Source organism: Geotrypetes seraphini, chromosome 1 (genome assembly GCF_902459505.1).
Source record: "Geotrypetes seraphini chromosome 1, aGeoSer1.1, whole genome shotgun sequence".
Taxonomy (NCBI): domain Eukaryota; kingdom Metazoa; phylum Chordata; class Amphibia; order Gymnophiona; family Dermophiidae; genus Geotrypetes; species Geotrypetes seraphini.
In genome coordinates this window covers 252569385-252587700 of record NC_047084.1, presented here as the reverse complement: position 1 = coordinate 252587700, position 18316 = coordinate 252569385, and the positions used below count along the sequence as shown (strand labels likewise).

Below are 18316 nucleotides of genomic sequence, written 5' to 3'. Positions count from 1 at the left end.
TTCCCCATCCTTTTCCGCTGCTTTGAGGTCTCGTTCGACAACTCCCCAGGAGGGCCATTCGGAGAGCAGGCCCTCTTCCTTTACTAGATTTGTTCAGGATATGGGGAAGGCATTAAACTTGGATCTCCAGTCGGATTCCAAGTATACCAAAGAATATTTGGCGGAGACGGAGCTTCCCTGCCCTCCTCGGGAGTCCCTGCGTCTTCCCTTGAATCAGGTGTTACAACAGACTTTGTTTTGCAATTTGGAGACCCCCTATGCTATCCCGGCCATTCCATCCAAAATGGAATCTTGGTACCGGACGATGCCCTGCAAGGGTTTTGAGAAGGCTCAACTTTCCCACTAGTCCTTGGTGGTGGAGTCTACCCTCAAGAAGTCTCACCCGTCCAAGGTGTATGCGGCTGTTCCGCCGGGCCGTGAGGGCTGGACTATGGATAAGTTTGGGAGATGCCTGTATCAGAACTCCATGATGGCGAACAGAGTCCTGAACTATAATTTTACCTTTACATCCTACCTTAAGTGGTGTATTAAGGCCCTTCCCTCTTTCGAGGCAGATTTGCCTGCCAGATTCCGTGTGGAGTTTCGCGGGCTGGTGGATACTCTGTCGCAGCTTCGGCTGTATATGTTTCAGGCCTCCTATGATGCGTTTGAATTGTCATCTAGGGTCTCGGCCTTCGTGGTGGCCATGCGTCGCCTGGCGTGGCTCCGCATTGTCGACATGGATCCCAACCTGCAGGATAGGTTGGCTAATCTTCCATGCTTGGGAAATGAGCTGTTCGATGATTCCATCGAGGCTGCCACAAAACGCCTCTCCGAATACGAACGCTCCTTTGCTTTTTCGGTCAGGGCTAAGGCGAAGCCCGCTCCTCTCAAGTCCTACAGGCTTTCTCCCCGGCGATATCCGCAGATGTCTACGCCGGCATTTTCTTGCCCTCCTCCTCGGCGTCCGCAACAGCAGTGGGCCCCTCCTAAGTCTCAAACCCCTGTGGCGACCAAGCCGCCAACGTCCTTTTGACTGGGGCGGCGGGAGGGGGCTGGCCTCCTCTGCCCGGGGGGTTCCCCCTCTTCCTATCGGGGGACGTCTCCGTGCCTTTTCTCAGCGTTGGGCGGAGATTACTGCGGACTCTTGGGTCCTCTCCGTCATACGAGAGGGATACTCCCTAAACTTTCGGGCGTTGCCACCGGACAGGCCTCCAGGAGAGTCTCTGTCCGACTGGGCGCAACGTCCCTTACTTATTCAGGAAGCGCATGCCCTCTTTCGCCTGTGGGTGGTGGAGGAGGTTCCCCCTTGTCAACGGGGTTCCGGAGTTTATTCCCGGTACTTCCTGGTTCCCAAAAAGACCAGGGACCTTCGCCCTATCCTGGAACTGAGGAAGTTGAACAAGTTCCTAGTTCGGGAGAAGTTCCGCATGCTTTCGCTTCCCATTTTGTATCCCTTGATGGACGAGGGGGACTGGTTGTGTTCCCTGGACCTGAAGGAAGCCTACATTCACATTCCGATCCACCTTGCTTCTCAACGGTTTCTTTGCTTTCACATGGGGAACTTTCATTTACAGTATTGGGTCCTCCCGTTCGGACTCGCTTCGTCCCCATAAGTCTTCACGAAATGCCTCGTGGTGGTGGCGGCGGCCTTGCGGTCACAGGGCCTACAGGTTTTCCCGTACCTCAATGATTGGCTTATCAAAGCTCCGTCAAGGGAGGGGGTTATTTCAGCAACCCATCAGACTATTATCTTCCTTCAGCGCCTGGGGTTCGAGATCAACGTCCCCAAGTCCCAGTTGTGCCCCTCTCAGTCCCTGCAGTTCATCGGGGTGGTGCTAGACATGGTCCGTCTCCGGTCCTTTTTACTTCTGCCTCGGCAGGCCGCCCTCCTGCGGATGAGTCAGCTGGTATCACAGAGGTCTTCGGTTTCGGCACGGCAGATGATAATCCTCCTGGGACACATGGCCTCCACCGTTCACGTCACGCCGTTTGCCAGGTTACATCTTTGTGTTCCTCAGTGGACCCTGGCGTCTCAGTGGCGACAGGATCGGGATCCCGCTTCCCAACACATTGCGGTGACTCCCTCATTGCGACGCTCGCTCCATTGGTGGGCCAACTCTTCCAATCTGTCCAGAGGTTTGCTCTTTCTCACACCCCTGCATCAGAAGGCTCTGACGACGGACTCCTCGGCGTACGCTTGGGGAGCGCACCTCGACGGCCTTTGGACTCAGGGTCTTTGTTCGAGTGTGGACTGTCGCTGCCACATCAACCTGCTGGAGCTCTGGACCACTTACCGCAGTGGTGGCTTTTCGTCATTTGCTGCAGGATTGCGTTGTCCTGGTGCATATGGACAACCAGGTGGCGATGTATTATGTGAACAAACAAGGGGGTACGGGTTCCCTATCGCTCTGCAGGGAAGCCCTTCGTCTTTGGCAGTGGGCGTTGCGCTACAACATCTTTCTTTGGGCGGTGTATATTCAGGGCGAGCAGAATTGTCTGGCAGACAAGTTGAGTAGCCTTCTTCAGCCGCACGAATGGTCGCTCCATTCTCAGACTCTGCGGTAGGTGTTTGTTCGGTGGGGAACTCCACAGGTCGATCTGTTCGCTTCGCTCCTCAATCACAAGTTGCCTCGATTTTGCTCGAGGATGTTCTCCCCAGATCGCCTCGAGGCGGATGCTTTCCTTCTCGATTAGACGGACAGGTTCCTCTATGCGTTCCCTCCCTTTCCTCTGATTCTCAGGACTCTGGTACACCTCAAATCGGTCCGCGCCACCATGATCCTGATAACTCCTCGGTGGCCCCAGCAACCCTGGTTCTCCCTGCTCCTTCAGCTCAGTGTCAGGGAGCCTCTGCTTCTTCCTGTTTTTCCTTCTCTGCTGTCTCAGAGTCGAGGTTCGCTGTTGCATCCCAATCTGCAGTCTCTCCACTTGACAGTTTGGTTCCTCTCCTCGGGCCTTCCTCCTTAGGTTTCTCTCAGTCGGTGGGAGATGTTCTCGAGGCCTCTAGGAAGAGCTCTACGTGGCAATGTTATTCCCAGAAATGGACTAGATTTGCTGTGTGGTGTGCTGAACACCACGTGGAACCCTTTTCTGCCTCCTTGTCATCTGTGCTGGATTATCTGTTCCACTTATCTCGCTCGGGCCTTAAATCGACATCTATTCGAGTTCAAATCAATGCGATTACTGCCTTTCATCAACCGCTTGATGGGAAACCGCTCTCTGTCCATCCGGTGGTTTCCCGCTTTATGAAGGGCCTTTTCAATGTTCATCCTCCCCTTAAGGCCCCCCCCCCAGTGGTTTGTGATCTTAATGTGGTTCTAGCTCAATTTGATGATACTTCCGTTTGAACCCATTGACAAAGCTCATCTGAAGTATCTTACTTGGAAGGTGGTGTTCCTCGTTGCTCTCACGTCGGCCCACAGAGTTAGTGAACTGCAAGCTCACTAACTCTTGACTGTAAGCAGGCGTTGGCCTTTTACCTGCGCCGTACCGAGTCTCATTGGACGGCTCCTCAACTTTTCCTGTCTTTTGATCCTAATCGGTTGGGCCGTCCTGTTTCCAAGCGCACCTTATCCAACTGGTTGGCTGCTTGTATTTCCTTTTGCTACGCTCAAGCTGGTCTCTCGCTGCAAGGTCGGGTTACGGGGCCTAAAGTCCGAGCGATGGCGGCATCTGTCGCTTTCCTCAGAGCCACGCCTATTGAGGAGATCTGCAAGGCTGCCACTTAGTCTTTGGTTCATACCTTCACCTCTCATTACTGTCTGGATGCCTTTTCCAGGCGCGACAGCCAGTTTGGCCAGTAATCTGTTTGCCTAATTTGCGTAATCTGTTTGCCTAATTTGCCAATTTTCCCTCCGTCCCTTTTTTGGTTAGCTTGGAGGTCACCCACATGTAGAGAATATGCTGCCTGCTTGTCCTGGGATAAAGCACAGTTATTTACCGTAACAGGTGTTATCCAGGGACAGCAGGCAGATATTCTCGCAACCCTCCCACCTCCCCGAGATTGGCTTCTTTGCTAGTTATCTGAACTGAAGACCACGAGGAGGGGATGTGCCCTCTAGTGGAGCGGGAAGGCACATGCATGCGTGGGCAGCACTAGCAAACTTTTAGATCTTCAATTAAGTTTGTTTGAAAAGCTGTCCTTGACGGGGCTCCGTGGATGACATCACCCACATGTAGAGAATATCTGCCTGCTGTCCCTGGATAATACCTGTTACGGTAAGTAACTGTGCTTTTTTTGAGGAAGCAGGAACATCTGTTCTTATTTTTAAGATAGAAAATACAGTGGTACCTTTTCCGTTCCAGGAGCATGCTCGTAATCCAAAATGCTCGTTTATCAAAGCGAGTTTCCCCATAGGAAATAATGGAAACTCGCTTTGATAGAACACAATTCAAACTCTACTGTCTCATTTTCAAAGTAACCCATGGCACGGCACCCAGTTACCTAAATAACCGTTTTCACTACTACCACCCACCAAGAAAAAGGAGAACACAGAACCTCTTCACCTATCCACCACTCAACGGTACTTGTCGTAAGAAACTCTACGACAACCTCCTGGGGACACAAGCAGCCAAAATAGACTCTGACATCTCTAAATTACTGACCAAAACAACAGACATAAAAGAGTTCCGCAAAGAAATAAAAACACTACTGTTCAAAAAATATCTCCCATCACTCTAACCACCGCCCAACGAGTTCCCAATCAACGACTTCGGAATCACTCATCCATATTATCTCTTTGTCTGTGATCAAGAATGTACTGTAACTCTTCTACACTACACCCGACTTAACTGATCGAGTTGACATGTATTACCTCTGTAAAATGCATTATCTTCTGCTATATGTATTATCTTCTGTAATAAGTAATATCCTCTGTGAATTTGTAATATCATAACTCTTAACTGTTCCTGTAACTTACTCTTATCCTGAAATGTAATTCTACTGGAATGTCCCAGATATTTCTATATTGTAATCCGCCTAGAACCGCAAGGCACAGGCGGAATAGAAATCCCTAATGTAATGTAATGTAATGTAATGTAATGTTCCCACTCTCCACCCCCCCCCCCCCGAGACCAGCAGCTCTGCTCTCCCCCTACGAGAACCGGCATTGATCCCCCCGAAGGCCCCCCCCCCCGCAAACCGGCACCCCCCCCCCCCGCCGCGACCTGAGGTCCCCCCAACCCACCCGAACCCTCTTCTTACTTTGATGTAGCCTCCGCACCGGCACCAGCATGTCCTGTGCTGGTGCCGGTGCCCGAAGATCTGCTTCCTATGCTGGGCCTTGAGCATGTGCGCATGCTCAAGGCCTGAGAGTTCACGTTGAACGTGAACTCTCACATCGAACGTGAACTCTCAGGCCTTGAGCATGTGCATATGCTCAAGGCCCAGCACAGGAAGCAGATCTTTGGGCACCGGCACCAGCACAGGACATGCTGGTGCCGGTGCAGAGGCTACATCAAAGTAAGAAGAGGGTTCAGGTGGGTTGGGGTTACCTCAGGTCGCGGCGGGGGGGGTGCCCGATGGCGGCGGGGAGGTGCCGGATCGCGGGGGAGAGGGTGCCGGTTCGCGCGGGGGCGCTCGCAAATCGATGCGCGCTCGGTTTACGAGGCACCAAGTTTGCAAATGTTTTGCTCGTCTTGCAAAACACTCGCAAACTGGTGCACTCGTAAACCGAGGTACCACAGTAATTGTAATGTTAAACACTGAGATCTTGAATGTAAAGAAAGGAAGTATAATGAAAACCTGATATACATTGTCTTTTAATGGATTTGTAGGGAAATTTAACTGGAAGGGGACCATCAAGGCTGTTCTGAATCAGGCACCTGACAATGAAATATCAATCAAAAAACTCAGAAAAAAGGTAAGGAAGATAATAATAATAATAGCTTTATTTTTCTATACCGCCAACATCCAAAATGTTCTAGACGAAGATGGAAGAGAGCAAATGATTTTGGCCTAGATTCACTAACCTGCTCGAATCGGAACAATCCTTTTCTTATTTGGGCAGATCCGACTGATTCACAAATCAGTCATATTCAAATGGGGGCGATCGGCGGAACACCCCCATTTGCGAGCAGGGTTCGCAAATGTGCGATCCCTGCTCATGCGCAGCCCCTGACAGTAGTGACAGGAGAAGCAGCCTCCTGTCACTGCTGTCAGGGCTTGTAATTTTTTTTTTTTTAATCGGGCAGATATTTTGCTTGTTTTACACAAGTAAAATATCTGCTCGTTTAAAAAATAAATAAATAAAGCGCCCCCCCAGAACTGCTTTCTCCCTCCCCAAACCCCTACAAAATGCCCCCCCCCCCCCGAAACGCGGCCCTGCTAGGCTGGCAGGTCGGACAGACAGCTGGCCAGGCCTGGCCCACCCGCTCCCCCCTACCTTTAAGAATCGTTGGGAGCAGGAGGGGTGCTCATTCCCTCCCTCTCCAGGCCTATTCCGAGGCCGGCAGGATGACCAGGCAAGGCCCACCCCCTCCCCTTACCTTAATATTGTTGGGAGCAGGAGGGGTTCTCAGTCCATCCTGCTCCATGCCTCCTCCAACGACGAGTGTGGCCTTAGGCCATGCCCCAATGCATCATCTGATGTGTGGGGAGGGGCCTAAGGCCCTGATTGGCTGAAGCGCCCATTCCTCCCCTTCTGCAGTGGAGAACAGCTTCCTCTTCAGTTTTTCCTTCAGCAGGTGTGTTCTGATCTGATCTGCTTCTTTCTGTTATTTTCGGGTATTTTTGACTTCGGTCTTCAAATTTTTTTCTGCATGGCTTCTGTGCTCAGAGATCCCATTCTTAGGCTAACTCTGCTGGGGAAAGGACGCAGTCCCATGTAGTTGGACTGCTGCTCCCAGGTCAATCTCATAAAGTACCTAAGGAGCCAGCCTGCTTTATGTTCCTTTAGGAGCTCAGGGTTCGCTCCCCTGGGAGCTGCTCGCCTGCTGATTCATCGCAGGCTTCAGCTCAGGCTATGAGGTCCTTATGCAACAATCCTCTGGGTATCAGGGAGCCGGCTGCAAAGTCCCGTCCCCCCCCCACGGTGCATAGTGAGGACTTCAGGTTGTGGGAATCCATGGTCGAGGTCCACTCAATAGGCAATCAGAAGATCTCCTTTGACGGACTTGAGCCGAAGCTATCTCTGAGGCAGAAATCCTTTCCCTGCACGCATACTGATTTAAGCTGACAGGCACAAGAAGTCACAGTGAGAAAATCAGAGGGGGGGGTCTTAAAATTCAGTTTTGAGGGTTTCTGGGGTTAGGGTTAGGTTCTACCACCTCCGATACCCCTAAATCTCTTGTTAGAACCCCCAAAAGCCTGGAAAGCATGATCAGTAGGGAGAGATCACGCCAGGAGAGACTTAACATAGGCATATCTTCACATTCATATCTTTCTGGATCACAGGAAATATCTGAGATTCCACATTCTGCAGTGACATTTCCCCTTTATGGTGCTCCCTTTCAAGTTTATTAAAATTTGATTAATCGCTTTACATAAAATTCTAAACGATGTACAATTAAAATGAGAGGAAAACAAGTTATTGTCTAAAGTATAGAAAAGGCCAAAGACTGTAATCGACAAACTGGTACATTAGGAAAAAGGGTGAACTACAATTTGTATAGGAAAGAGACAAAAAAAAAATAAGGGTAGAACGAGAGGGCAGGGAAAAGAACCTTTAGAGAGAAAAAAGAAAGAGTTTAATTCTTGTTGCCAAAGATAAGGCGATACTAAAAGTTCAGCGTTGAGTTGAATTTAAAACTCAAACGCATCTTTAAAAAGAAAGCTTTTAAGGGCTCCTTTGAATTTATCGAGACTTTTTTCCTCCCTTAAAAAAGCGGGCAATGAATTCCAAGTGAGAGGGGCTGTTATTGAGAATATGGTATTACGACGCGTGTTGATCACTTTCAAGGAAGGGACCATCAATAGGTTTTGAGAAGTGGATCTGAGTGAATGTGCTGGTGTATGTTGTATGAGAATTTTATCAATGATGCTGGGAGCATTCGTAATTTGAACTTTAAACGTTAACAGTGTATTTTTATACATAATTCTATGTGCGATTGGGAGCCATTGGGCTTTTTGCAGAAGGTGGGTGATGTAGTCGAATTTTTTGGAGTTGTAACAATCTTGATAGCGGTATTTTGTATTATTTGAAGACGTCGGAGTTCTTTCTGCGGAATACCCTTGTATAAAGAATTGCAGTAGTCCAATTTTGAAATTATGAGGGAGTGAACCAATATATTTAAGGAGGTCTGGTCTAGGCAACTTGCCAAAGAACAGATCGTTCTCAATTCTCGGATTGGCCATGGCTCCCCGCACCTTTACCAAGGTGATAGTGGTTGTAGTAGCCCATCTGCACAAGATGGACATCCATGTGCATATGGTCTGTGAGTAGGGCTGTCGCAGCCCACAGGACAGTTTGGAGGAGGTCTGAATTTGTTGTTTTTGTGGTTATATTTTGATAAAGTCCTCTTCCCTCACCCCAAAAATCCTAAAATTGCTGATTTTGGCTGTTCTTCAGTGGCATTACAGCAGTATTTTCATTGGGAAATCTTGGCGGTGTCCATCTTGGATTTTTCCCGATTTGAATTATAAGTTCTCAAACTTCTTCAAAAAGACTCATTTTCAATTCTAATAACCAGGGAAATAGTTATCAGGCTCCAATATCATGATGTCATGTGAAGTTTGCTCTGGTTAGGCACTGGAAGAGCGCCCTTGCGTTATATGTTCCACCGCTCAAGATGGGAAGGCGGGGGAACTTGGGTTCAGTCTCTGACCATCTCATTAAGGCTGCCAAGAGATTGTTGGGATGGTTGGGGAGCGATTTTTAGCCTCTTGGAGTCCTGGAATGTGGCGCTAACGCCTAGTAATGGCGCTGATTGCCTCAAATTGAAAAGAAAGCACTCTAACCCTCTTCTTGAATGAGGTTTTTGGTCCTCTATGCCCTTTATTCCTATGTTGGCAGCACTATCACACCTTCTGGGTCAGCTGGAGTGAGACCGGCCGCACAACCTTCCCATGGTCCCGTGTCTGTTCCATTAAGAAGGCTTGTGTCTCCCCTGGACTCCAACAGTTGGTCAGATGGGGTTACTGAGGATGATGATCTGGACACTTTGCCTTTTTCCCCGAGCAAAACTCAGTTAAGGATATTGCAGTTCTGAGTGAAGTGGACCAGGGAGTAAGTGTTGCTGTGGACCAGGGCGAGGATCCCTCTGTTCGCAGACTGTTCAAGTCTGCTGCCCTTACAAATCTTCTTATTGAGTCTCTGAAGGAACTCAAAATTGATCTTCCTCAGTTCTGTGCTAAGCGGGATCCGCTTTCAGTCTACCACCTTTCCCTGGGGGTTCTCTTAAGATGGCAAAAGATTTGGTGGTGTGTATGCTTCTAAGGGCCAAGAAGCCTGCCATGTTGGAGGCATATGCCAAGGCGTGGGATTCCTTACAACTTTGGTATCACAAAGAGAAGCTGAACCCTGCCGTAGCCTCAGTATGGTCAATGCTGTCTTTTCTTCAAGAAGGCTTGGATATGGGGCTGGTGGTTTCTTCTCTGAAGATTCAGGTGACTGGAGTTTCCTGCTTCGGGGCCATGAATGCCAGGTTTTCTATCTCTTCACACCTAGATATTATCAGATTCTTTAAGGGTGCCCAGAGGCTTAGGCCTCAGCCCTGTCCTTCCTGGACCCTTAACACTGTGCTGGAGGGGCTCTCGCAGACTCCGAGCCCTTATAGGAGGTCACATTCATGGACCTGACTATCAAGATGGCCTTTCTGGTAGCAATTACTTCTGTTAGACGTGTTCTGGAATTGCAGGCCTTGTCCTGCAGGGATCCTTACCTCTGTATCCCTTCTTTCTTACTAAAAGTGGTTTCGGCATTCCATATCAACCAGGAAGTTTGGCTTCCAGCTTTCCAGCCCTCTGGTTCTAGGAAGAAGGACAAAGTCTTGATGGTGCTGGATATCTGGAGAGCAATCTTGTGATACTTGGCAGTCATGAATGATTATTGTCTCTCAGACCATCTCTTCATCTTGACGAATTCAGCAAAGAAAGATAGGCCGGCTTCCAAGGCTACCATTTCAAGATGGATTGGGTGCGCTATTTTGTCCTCCTTTATTGTGGGAAGCAGCCACCTTTCTTTCTTTGAGTATATTCAGCTAGAGGAGTTGCCTCTTCTTGGGCTGAATCTAGAACAATCCTGCTGGATGAGGTATGTCAAGCGGTGATTTGTTCATCTCGTTACACTTTCACCAAATTTTATAGGGTGGATGTGGCAGCAGAGGAGACTCTTCATTTGAAGCCTCTGTTTTGCGAACAGGCTGATCTCTCCCAACCGGAGTTTCGGGGACTGCTTAAGCATATCCCTTGGTCCAGCATACCATCCCTTTTGCACTGGAAAAAGAGATTAGGTTTTGATAATATCTTTAGATAGAGATAGATAGAGATGGTATGCTGAACCTGCCCTCCCCCCTTCCCCCACACACCCATCATTGTCGATGTGCCTGTCTAGACTATTTGCTTCCTGGAGGCTACGTCTCTGAACTTTCTGCCAGCTGTCCTTAATTTGAAGAAGTGGTATATTGCTTGATAAGGGGCGTTCAATAATTTATTTACCTCAGAAGGAAAGAAAAGAGTTTTCAAAAAATTTTTGCTTAATTTTTCAGTATAGTCCCCTGATAGCTTCATCCACTTTTCCTGCAATGACTTTAAACCCTTTGAAAAGAATTCCTCTTTTTGACCTTCAAACTAGGACGTCACAGCTTCCTTGACATCTTCATCACTTGAAAACCACTGTCCACAGGTCAGGACTGTAGGGTTGATGGTTCAGTTGCAGAAACCCACATGCTTGTATGGCAGCCTGTGATTGTCATGACATGTGCACCAGTGCATTGTCGTGAAGAAGCAGCACACCTGCTGTGAGTTTTTCTTGTCTTTTCTCCTTGATTGACTTCCACAAAGTGAACATTGTGTTGACATAACTTTTCCTGGTTATGGTTGTCTTGTATGGCATGAACTCCAGAAGCAAAGCTGTGTAGCATGAACGCTAGAAGCAAAGTCCTTCATCATCCCAGAAGACAGTTGCCTTGACTTTTGCCTGCGGATTTTTCTGTCTTGAACTTTTTGGGGTGGGGGATGACGTGTTTCAACTGCTTTGACTCCATTTTGGACTCAGGATCTCTGTGATAGACCTAAGTCTCATCTCTAGTCACGAAACAATGAAAAAAATGCACTTGGTCTTCACATAGCATCTTCAAGTTTTCTTGATAGCATTTGAGCTTCGTGGCCTTCTGACATGGTGTCAGTATTCTTGGAACCTATTTTGCACTAATCTTTGACATGCCTAACTTTTCATGAATTATTTTCCAAACTGTACCTGCCAAGATGCCCATTTCTTCAGCTATTCTGGAAACCTTAATTTGCCTGTCTGACAAAATTAAATCCTCAACTTTTTTTGCACATTTCTGTGGAAGTTGCTTTTACAGGCTGTCCAGTGTGAGGGTCATCTTCAATGGACTCTCTATCACACTTAAACTGATTGCTCCAAATTTTTACTTTGTAGGATGATGGGGCAGACTCACCATAAACAGCAGTATGGTTGATGGTTCTCCTTTGACTTTTTCTCTTCTTTTGTGAGAAATTTTATCACTGAACAGTGCTCCAAATCTAGCAGTTTCTTAAAGGACTCTCCTGACATCCTATGTCTTGGAATGCTGGACTCACACTGAGCCGCAGCTGTGCATGAGTAATCTTGAGACATGTAACAACATGCACAGATTTGTTTCAATACGCTTGCTAATTTGTCATACTCAGGTAGATAAATAATTGAATGCCCCTCGCGCGTCATTCTGGAGGGGGGTTTCCTCGAGTTCCACAGTTCCTTATGGCTTATTGTTAATAAGGGTTAACTTTGTTCCCTTCGTCTCCTTGGCCTGTCTGTGAGCATTGTGTTATTTTGTATGAGCAGATCTAGTTCCTGTTGGGAGGGGTCTCCCCGTTCTCCTATTCTCTTCTGTAGGTCTGTCACCAGCTTTGAAATTGACTGGGGCAGTAGGGAGAAGGAGGAGGTGCTGAAAACAGTGATCAGTATTTCTTGTAATGGACTTGCGGAATTGGATGTAAGACCCTTGGTTCAGCATACCATTCCTATCTACTGAAAAGATATTATCAAAGTAAGAACCTAATCTCTTTTTATTGAGATTGCTTTTATCATAAAGTTGTGAATAAACTTTTGTCAATAAATGCAAAGCAGTCAGTTCCTAAAACATCATGAGGATGGTCAGCTAGGTGATATTGAAAGTAAGTCTTGGAGAATTCTTTCTTGCCCTTTTGGCCAGGGAAGGGCAGGTATTTGTCAAAGAAGGGGGCTCTACCAAAAGTTAAGAAATGTGGAAATAAAAGACAAATAACAAGGTGTTTAAATGTGTATGACCAGTGCAAAAGTAAAATTACATACTGTATATCAGAGCAGACAGAATAATGCTGATATTAGATGGCAGATATAATAATGGAGTGAGACTAGCTAGTAAGGGAAATGAAGACTTCCTCAGTACATTGCCATGTAGAAGAGGTTTGATGTTTAGTCCGTTGGTATTTTCAGTTCTGTAAAATTGTGACTTTATTGCTTTTTCACGTGGTTTTATGCTTTGAAATAGATTTGGGGAGTAATTTTATAAGCTGACACCTGTAAAATTTTCCTGTGCCTACCTTATGAAAGGCAACAAAAGTGCTCATTAAGGGTGTGCAAAAGGGGAAAAAAGGTGGACGTATTTTTAATTCATTTGCCTTTATCCCCCAATTATCAGATATTTTAAAATTTTGTTTTTGTTTCACATACTGTTTTTAAAATAATTTTCAAATGTTAAGATGCTTGCTAATTCTTATTAAATGTATATTGAATCTATTTTACATGCATTACATTTAAGAAATGCTAACAAATGCATATTCCTAGTGTATGTGTATCTTTTATAAAATGAAACAGGGGAAACAAAACCACAAACTCAAAGCACAAAACTAGAGTAGAATTGTCCCAATCAGAATGGTGAGCACCAAAAAAGTGTCCTTCAACTCATCTGATAAATATAAATGCCTTTATTCATCCAAAGTCTCGTATATGCATCCAATGTCTCAACGACCCGACATGCACATGTTTTGGCCTAACCGGCCTGCCTCAGGAGTCTTGTGAGTCTTCAATGGGTTTGTTAGAAAACCATAAAGTGTACAAAGATGCACACACCCTGTAAACGCGGCTACATCAGACCGGGAGCATCTTTGTACACTTTACAATTTTCTAACACACCCGTTGAAGACTCACAAGACTCCTGAGGCAGGCCGGTTAGGCCAAAATATGTGCATGTCGGGTCATTGAGTCATTGGATGCATATATGAGACTTTGGATGAATAAAGGCATTTGTATTTATCAGAGGAGTTGAAGGACACTTTTTTGGTGCTCACCATTCTGATTGGGACAATTCCACTCTGGTTTTGTATCTTTTATAAAATACAGTATGTTCCTATAATAATCCCTAATAATGTATAAATTCTCTTCCACAAACTTACACCAAAACAAGTATAAATATGGGCGTGTATTTTGTGTGTATGTATGCCTTTTATGACGTACAACTCTGCCACCACTGCAGCCAAGCTATCACCCTGTGAATTCCTCACTGTATATCTGATAAAGTAGTTCCTATGGCCCTGATTGTATAAATGGCACTTAAAAGATAGGTGTGAGAAAAATGATGCATGTCATTGAATGTTAATGAGTGAAAAACTAGGTTGGCGTGCTTTATATATAAACGTCTTCTCTGAAATACCTCAGCCCCACCACTCCACCGCTATGTTGAATTTCAAAAAAGCGGGAGAATTACGTGGTAACTCATCATAGGTAATTCATTTTCTAAACGCTGTGGCAATTGTAACATGTTCATAAAAGTGCCTTTTTTTTCAAAAAACTGAAATAGTGTCAAGAATTTTTGAAAGTATATACTTTTATACACAGCTGAACCTGGGAGTCTGACCCGACATGTTTCGCACACACAGTGCTGTCTCAAGGGTCTCCCGAGGCCGCCGTTGTCATCCGACTCACAAGCACAGAATCTACAGAATCTGTACTTGTGAGTCGGATGACAACGGCGGCCTCGGGAGACCCTTGAGACAGCACTGTGTGTGCGAAACATGTCGGGTCAGACTCCCAGGTTCAGCTGTGTATAAAAGCTAAGTATATACTTTCAAAAATTCTTGACACTATTTCAGTTTTTTGAAAAAAAAGGCACTTTTATGAACATGTTACAATTGCCACAGCGTTTAGAAAATGAATTACCTATGATGAGTTACCACGTAATTCTCCCGCTTTTTTGAAATTCAACATAGCGGTGGAGTGGTGGGGCTGAGGTATTTCAGAGAAGACGTTTATATATAAAGCACGCCAACCTAGTTTTTCACTCATTATCTTGGTAGAGAGGGTTGGTGCTAGACCTATAAATATACTGGTATTACATTAAAGCTAATAGTGTCATTGAATGTTAAGCATCATTTATAGAATCACTCCTAGTGATGCCTAAATCGGACTTAGGTTTTGATGCCTTCTGGTGCCTTAGGTGCCCTCTATTTATGCCAGGGTTTTCTTATTCTAAATATCGGCGTCTAAACAATTTAGGCACCTAAATGCAAAACATGCTGCCACCCCTAACCATGCCTACTTTCTGGTAGGTGCCCACCACCCAATCTTAATTTTTGCCAATTAGGAGCTTGTTATTGCCGAATAAGCTTCTTAAATAAAGACCTCTTTTACGAAGCTGTTCAGGCCACTGCAGTAACTACCCTGGAGTAGAGAGCTGCACGGGAACGGGGACGACGGGAATCCCGCGGGACCCGCGGGTTCCCCCTTTGGGTCGCGGGGATCCCGTGGGGACGCCCCTAGGGTCGCGGGGATCCCGTGGGGACGCCCCCTAGGGTCGCGGGGATCCCGTGGGGACGCCTCCGAGGGTCGCGGGGTTCCTGCGGGGCTGGATGTACTCAGTCGCGCGGCTCTTCTCCCTACCTTCTCTGCTTGCAGCACAGAGCCGAACGGAAGTCTTCCCGACGTCAGCGCTGACGTCGGAGGGGAGGGAGGGCTTAAACAAAGCCCTCCCTCCCTCCGACGTCAGCGCTGACGTCGGGAAGACTTCCGTTTGGCTCTGTGCTGCAGGCAGTGCAGGTAAGGAGGAGAGTAGCCTCGCGGTTCGAGTGGCTACCAAGGGAGGGGGCGGTCCGCCCCGCCACACCCCTCCCCGGTTGCAGCACAGCCGGCCAGGTCCCCTTACTTTTGTGGCACTTCCCCGACCGACCGACCGACAACAGCCCCGGTCCGACAATCCTCCCTGCCCTGTAGCCGCGAATCTAAATTATCTTCTTACAGCAGCTGTAATAAGGTAATTTAGATTCGCAGTTAAGGGCAGGGAGGTTTGTCGGACCGGGGCTGTTGTCAGTCGGTCGGGGAAGTGCCACAAAAGTAAGGGGACCTGGCCGGCTGTACTGCACCCGGGGCGGTAGAGGAGGAGTGGGGAGAAGGACGCTGAAAGGCCATGGGGAAGACGGGAGGAGGGGGGGAAGGACTCTGAAAGCACTTGAAGACAGAGGAGGGAGAAGGACGCTGAAAGCACATGGGGAATACAAAGGGGTGGAGAAGGACGCTGAAAGGCCATGGGAAGGGCGGGGGGGGGGTGAAGGAATCTGAAAGCACTTGTGGAAGACAGAGGGGGGAGAAGGATGCTGAAAGCACATGGTGAAGACAAAGGGGTGGAGAAGGACGCTGAAAGGACATGGGGAAGACAAAGGGGTGGAGAAGGACGCTGAAAGGCCATGGGAAGGGCGGGGGGGGGGGGAAGGACTCTGAAAGCACTTGTGGAAGACAGAGGGGGGAGAAGGATGCTGAAAGCACATGGGGAAGACAAAGGGGTGGAGAAGGACGCTGAAAGGACATGGGGAAGACGGGGGGGGTGGGTGGAGAAGGACGCTGAAAGGCCATGGGGAAGACAGAGAGGGAGAAGGACGCTGAAAGGACATGGGGAAGCAGAGGGGGGAGAAGGACACTGAAAGCACATGTGGAAGATAGAGGGGGGAGAAGGACGCTGACAGGACATGGGGAAGATGGGGGGGAGAAGGACGCTGAAAGGAAATGGGGAAGAGAGAGTAGGGAGAAGACACTGGCAGGGAAGAAGACAGATGCCAGACTATGGGGGAGCGGAGAGAAGAAGATGGGTGCCAGACCAATTTGGAAGGGGGAAGAAAGGGAGAGGCACAGTAACAGAGCAAATGGAAGATGCAGAAGGAAGAGAGACAGTGGATGGAAGGAATTGAATGAGAACATGAGGAAAGCAGAAACCAGGCAACAAAGGTAGGAAAAGAATTATATTTCTTTTTTTTTATTTTGCTTCAGGATAAAGTAGTATATTAGTTGTGTTGATAAAAATTTATAAACATTAGAGGCTCTGGTAGAAACCCATTAAAACTAGTCTACAAAATAGGTAAATTTGAACATGTCACCCCTCTTCTTAAAGAAGCTCATTGGCTCCCAGTCACACATCGCATAACCTACAAAATCTTACTGCTTACCTTCAAAATCAAACAATCCCACTTACCTTTATTCCTCGACAAATTATTAATCCCCCAAAGCTCTCCCCGATCCTTACGATCCACTGATCAAAAACTTCTTTTTATTCCGTCTCTAAAAGAGTCCTACTATACTAGGAAAACTAACTTTGCTATTACTGCTCCAACCTTATGGAATTCTCTCCCTCAATTTCTTCGTGACGAAAATCATCTACAAAAATTCAAAACCAATCTTAAAACTTTCCTATTCCAAGATGCCTTTACCAAATCTTAATCTTTACTTCATCTATTAAATTTTCAACACTCTCACAATTTTCATCTTCTTCATTAGGGCATCTCATAACATCACGCACAATTACCCTTCATGTTCTTTCCCTTCCCACTACATCATTTCTTCTAATATTATGTAACTTTTCCCCTCCTCCCCATTCATCCTCACGGTCGTGTTTGTCTGTATATGTTTAATATGTTTCCCCTATACTCTTTAATACACTATTAACTAGTTCTTATTCTTTTATTTTAAATTTTTATTGTTAACCGGTCAGATATTTGCTTTATGATCGGGATATGAAAAACTAATAAACTTGAAACTTGAAACATTTGCAAAGTATGTATTCTTCCCAATTAATATTTTCAAATTAATAAAGTCTTTTTGCTTATTTGTAAATGGGTTTCTACCAGAGCCTTTAATTCAGTAGCATAATTAAATGAAATAACTATTTCTGAAGTTTATATGGACGGGCGGGGACGGAGGGGATTCCTCGCGGGGACGGGTGGGGACGGAGGGGATTCCTCGCGGGGACGGGTGGAGATGGAGGGATTCCTCACGGGGACGGGTGGGGACGGAGGGATTCCTCACGGGGACGGGTGGGGACGGGTGGGACTTTGGCGGGGACGGGTGGGGACGGGTGGGATTTCTGTCCCCGCGCAACTCTCTACCCTGGAGCTCACAGGAATTTAAAGGGCTTCAGGGCTATTGCCATGTGGCAACTGCTAGCGCAGCTTTGTAAAAAAAGAAAAAAAAATGGGGGGAGTAAGTTAGGAGCCTAGATTGGCTAGGTGTGCCGATCTAGGTGCCTAACTTCAGTTTTATAATAGCCATTTTACACATGTAAAATGTGCTTTATATATGGAGAATGCTTCATAAATTACCCCCTGTGTGTGACAGCAATGAAACAGTTTTATAAAGGATGTGTTTCTTTTCTTGTTTTGCTTTTAGGTTTTAGCTCAATATTATTCGGTGGCTGGTGATTCAGTATATAAATCTGAAGAAGATCTTCTGGCTACATTTAACAAGAAAGTACGCAACAATCCTAAATTTAGAATTTTAAAAGAAAAAGTCAAACTTTTAGTTTAGGAAACTGTGTCTAAAGGGGCAGTTATTCAATCTTTACAAATGTCCCCCCTTCCCCCCCGAAAAAAAAAAAAAAAAGTATGATATAAGGATCCAGTCTTCCTTCCCCTGGCCTGTGCCTCTTTTATTAAATGTACAAACATTATAGACTATATGCTTAACTGTATTTGATTCTGAGAAAATGTTAATTATTTCCTTTATTATAGAAAATATATTTTGCATTACTTTAATTCTTTTAACTGACAATAAAAGATAAGATTGCTGTTTTACAAAATGCTCATACTTTTTTACATACTACAATGTTCTAAGTGTTTGCTTCCATTTCTTCTTTTTTAATATATATATTATGTATGAGTATTTTTTTTAACTGAACAAGAAACTTTGCTCCATGTTCCTTTTTGGACATACAA

The 18316-nt window shown here is 46.4% G+C and overlaps 1 protein-coding gene across 3 annotated transcripts in view; it reads left to right on the top strand.

The window, feature by feature from the left end:
- LYAR (Ly1 antibody reactive) overlaps positions 1-18015 on the top strand; it is a 65046-nt gene extending 47031 nt beyond the window's left edge. For all 3 annotated transcript variants that reach the window (XM_033949304.1, XM_033949314.1, XM_033949324.1), the window contains exons 8-9: positions 5758-5843; positions 17772-18015. In XM_033949304.1, coding sequence (XP_033805195.1) covers positions 5758-5843; positions 17772-17909 — 224 coding nt within the window. In that variant the 3' untranslated portion in view covers positions 17910-18015. The remainder of the gene's footprint in view (positions 1-5757; positions 5844-17771) is intronic.
- Positions 18016-18316: the final 301 nt, after the last annotated feature.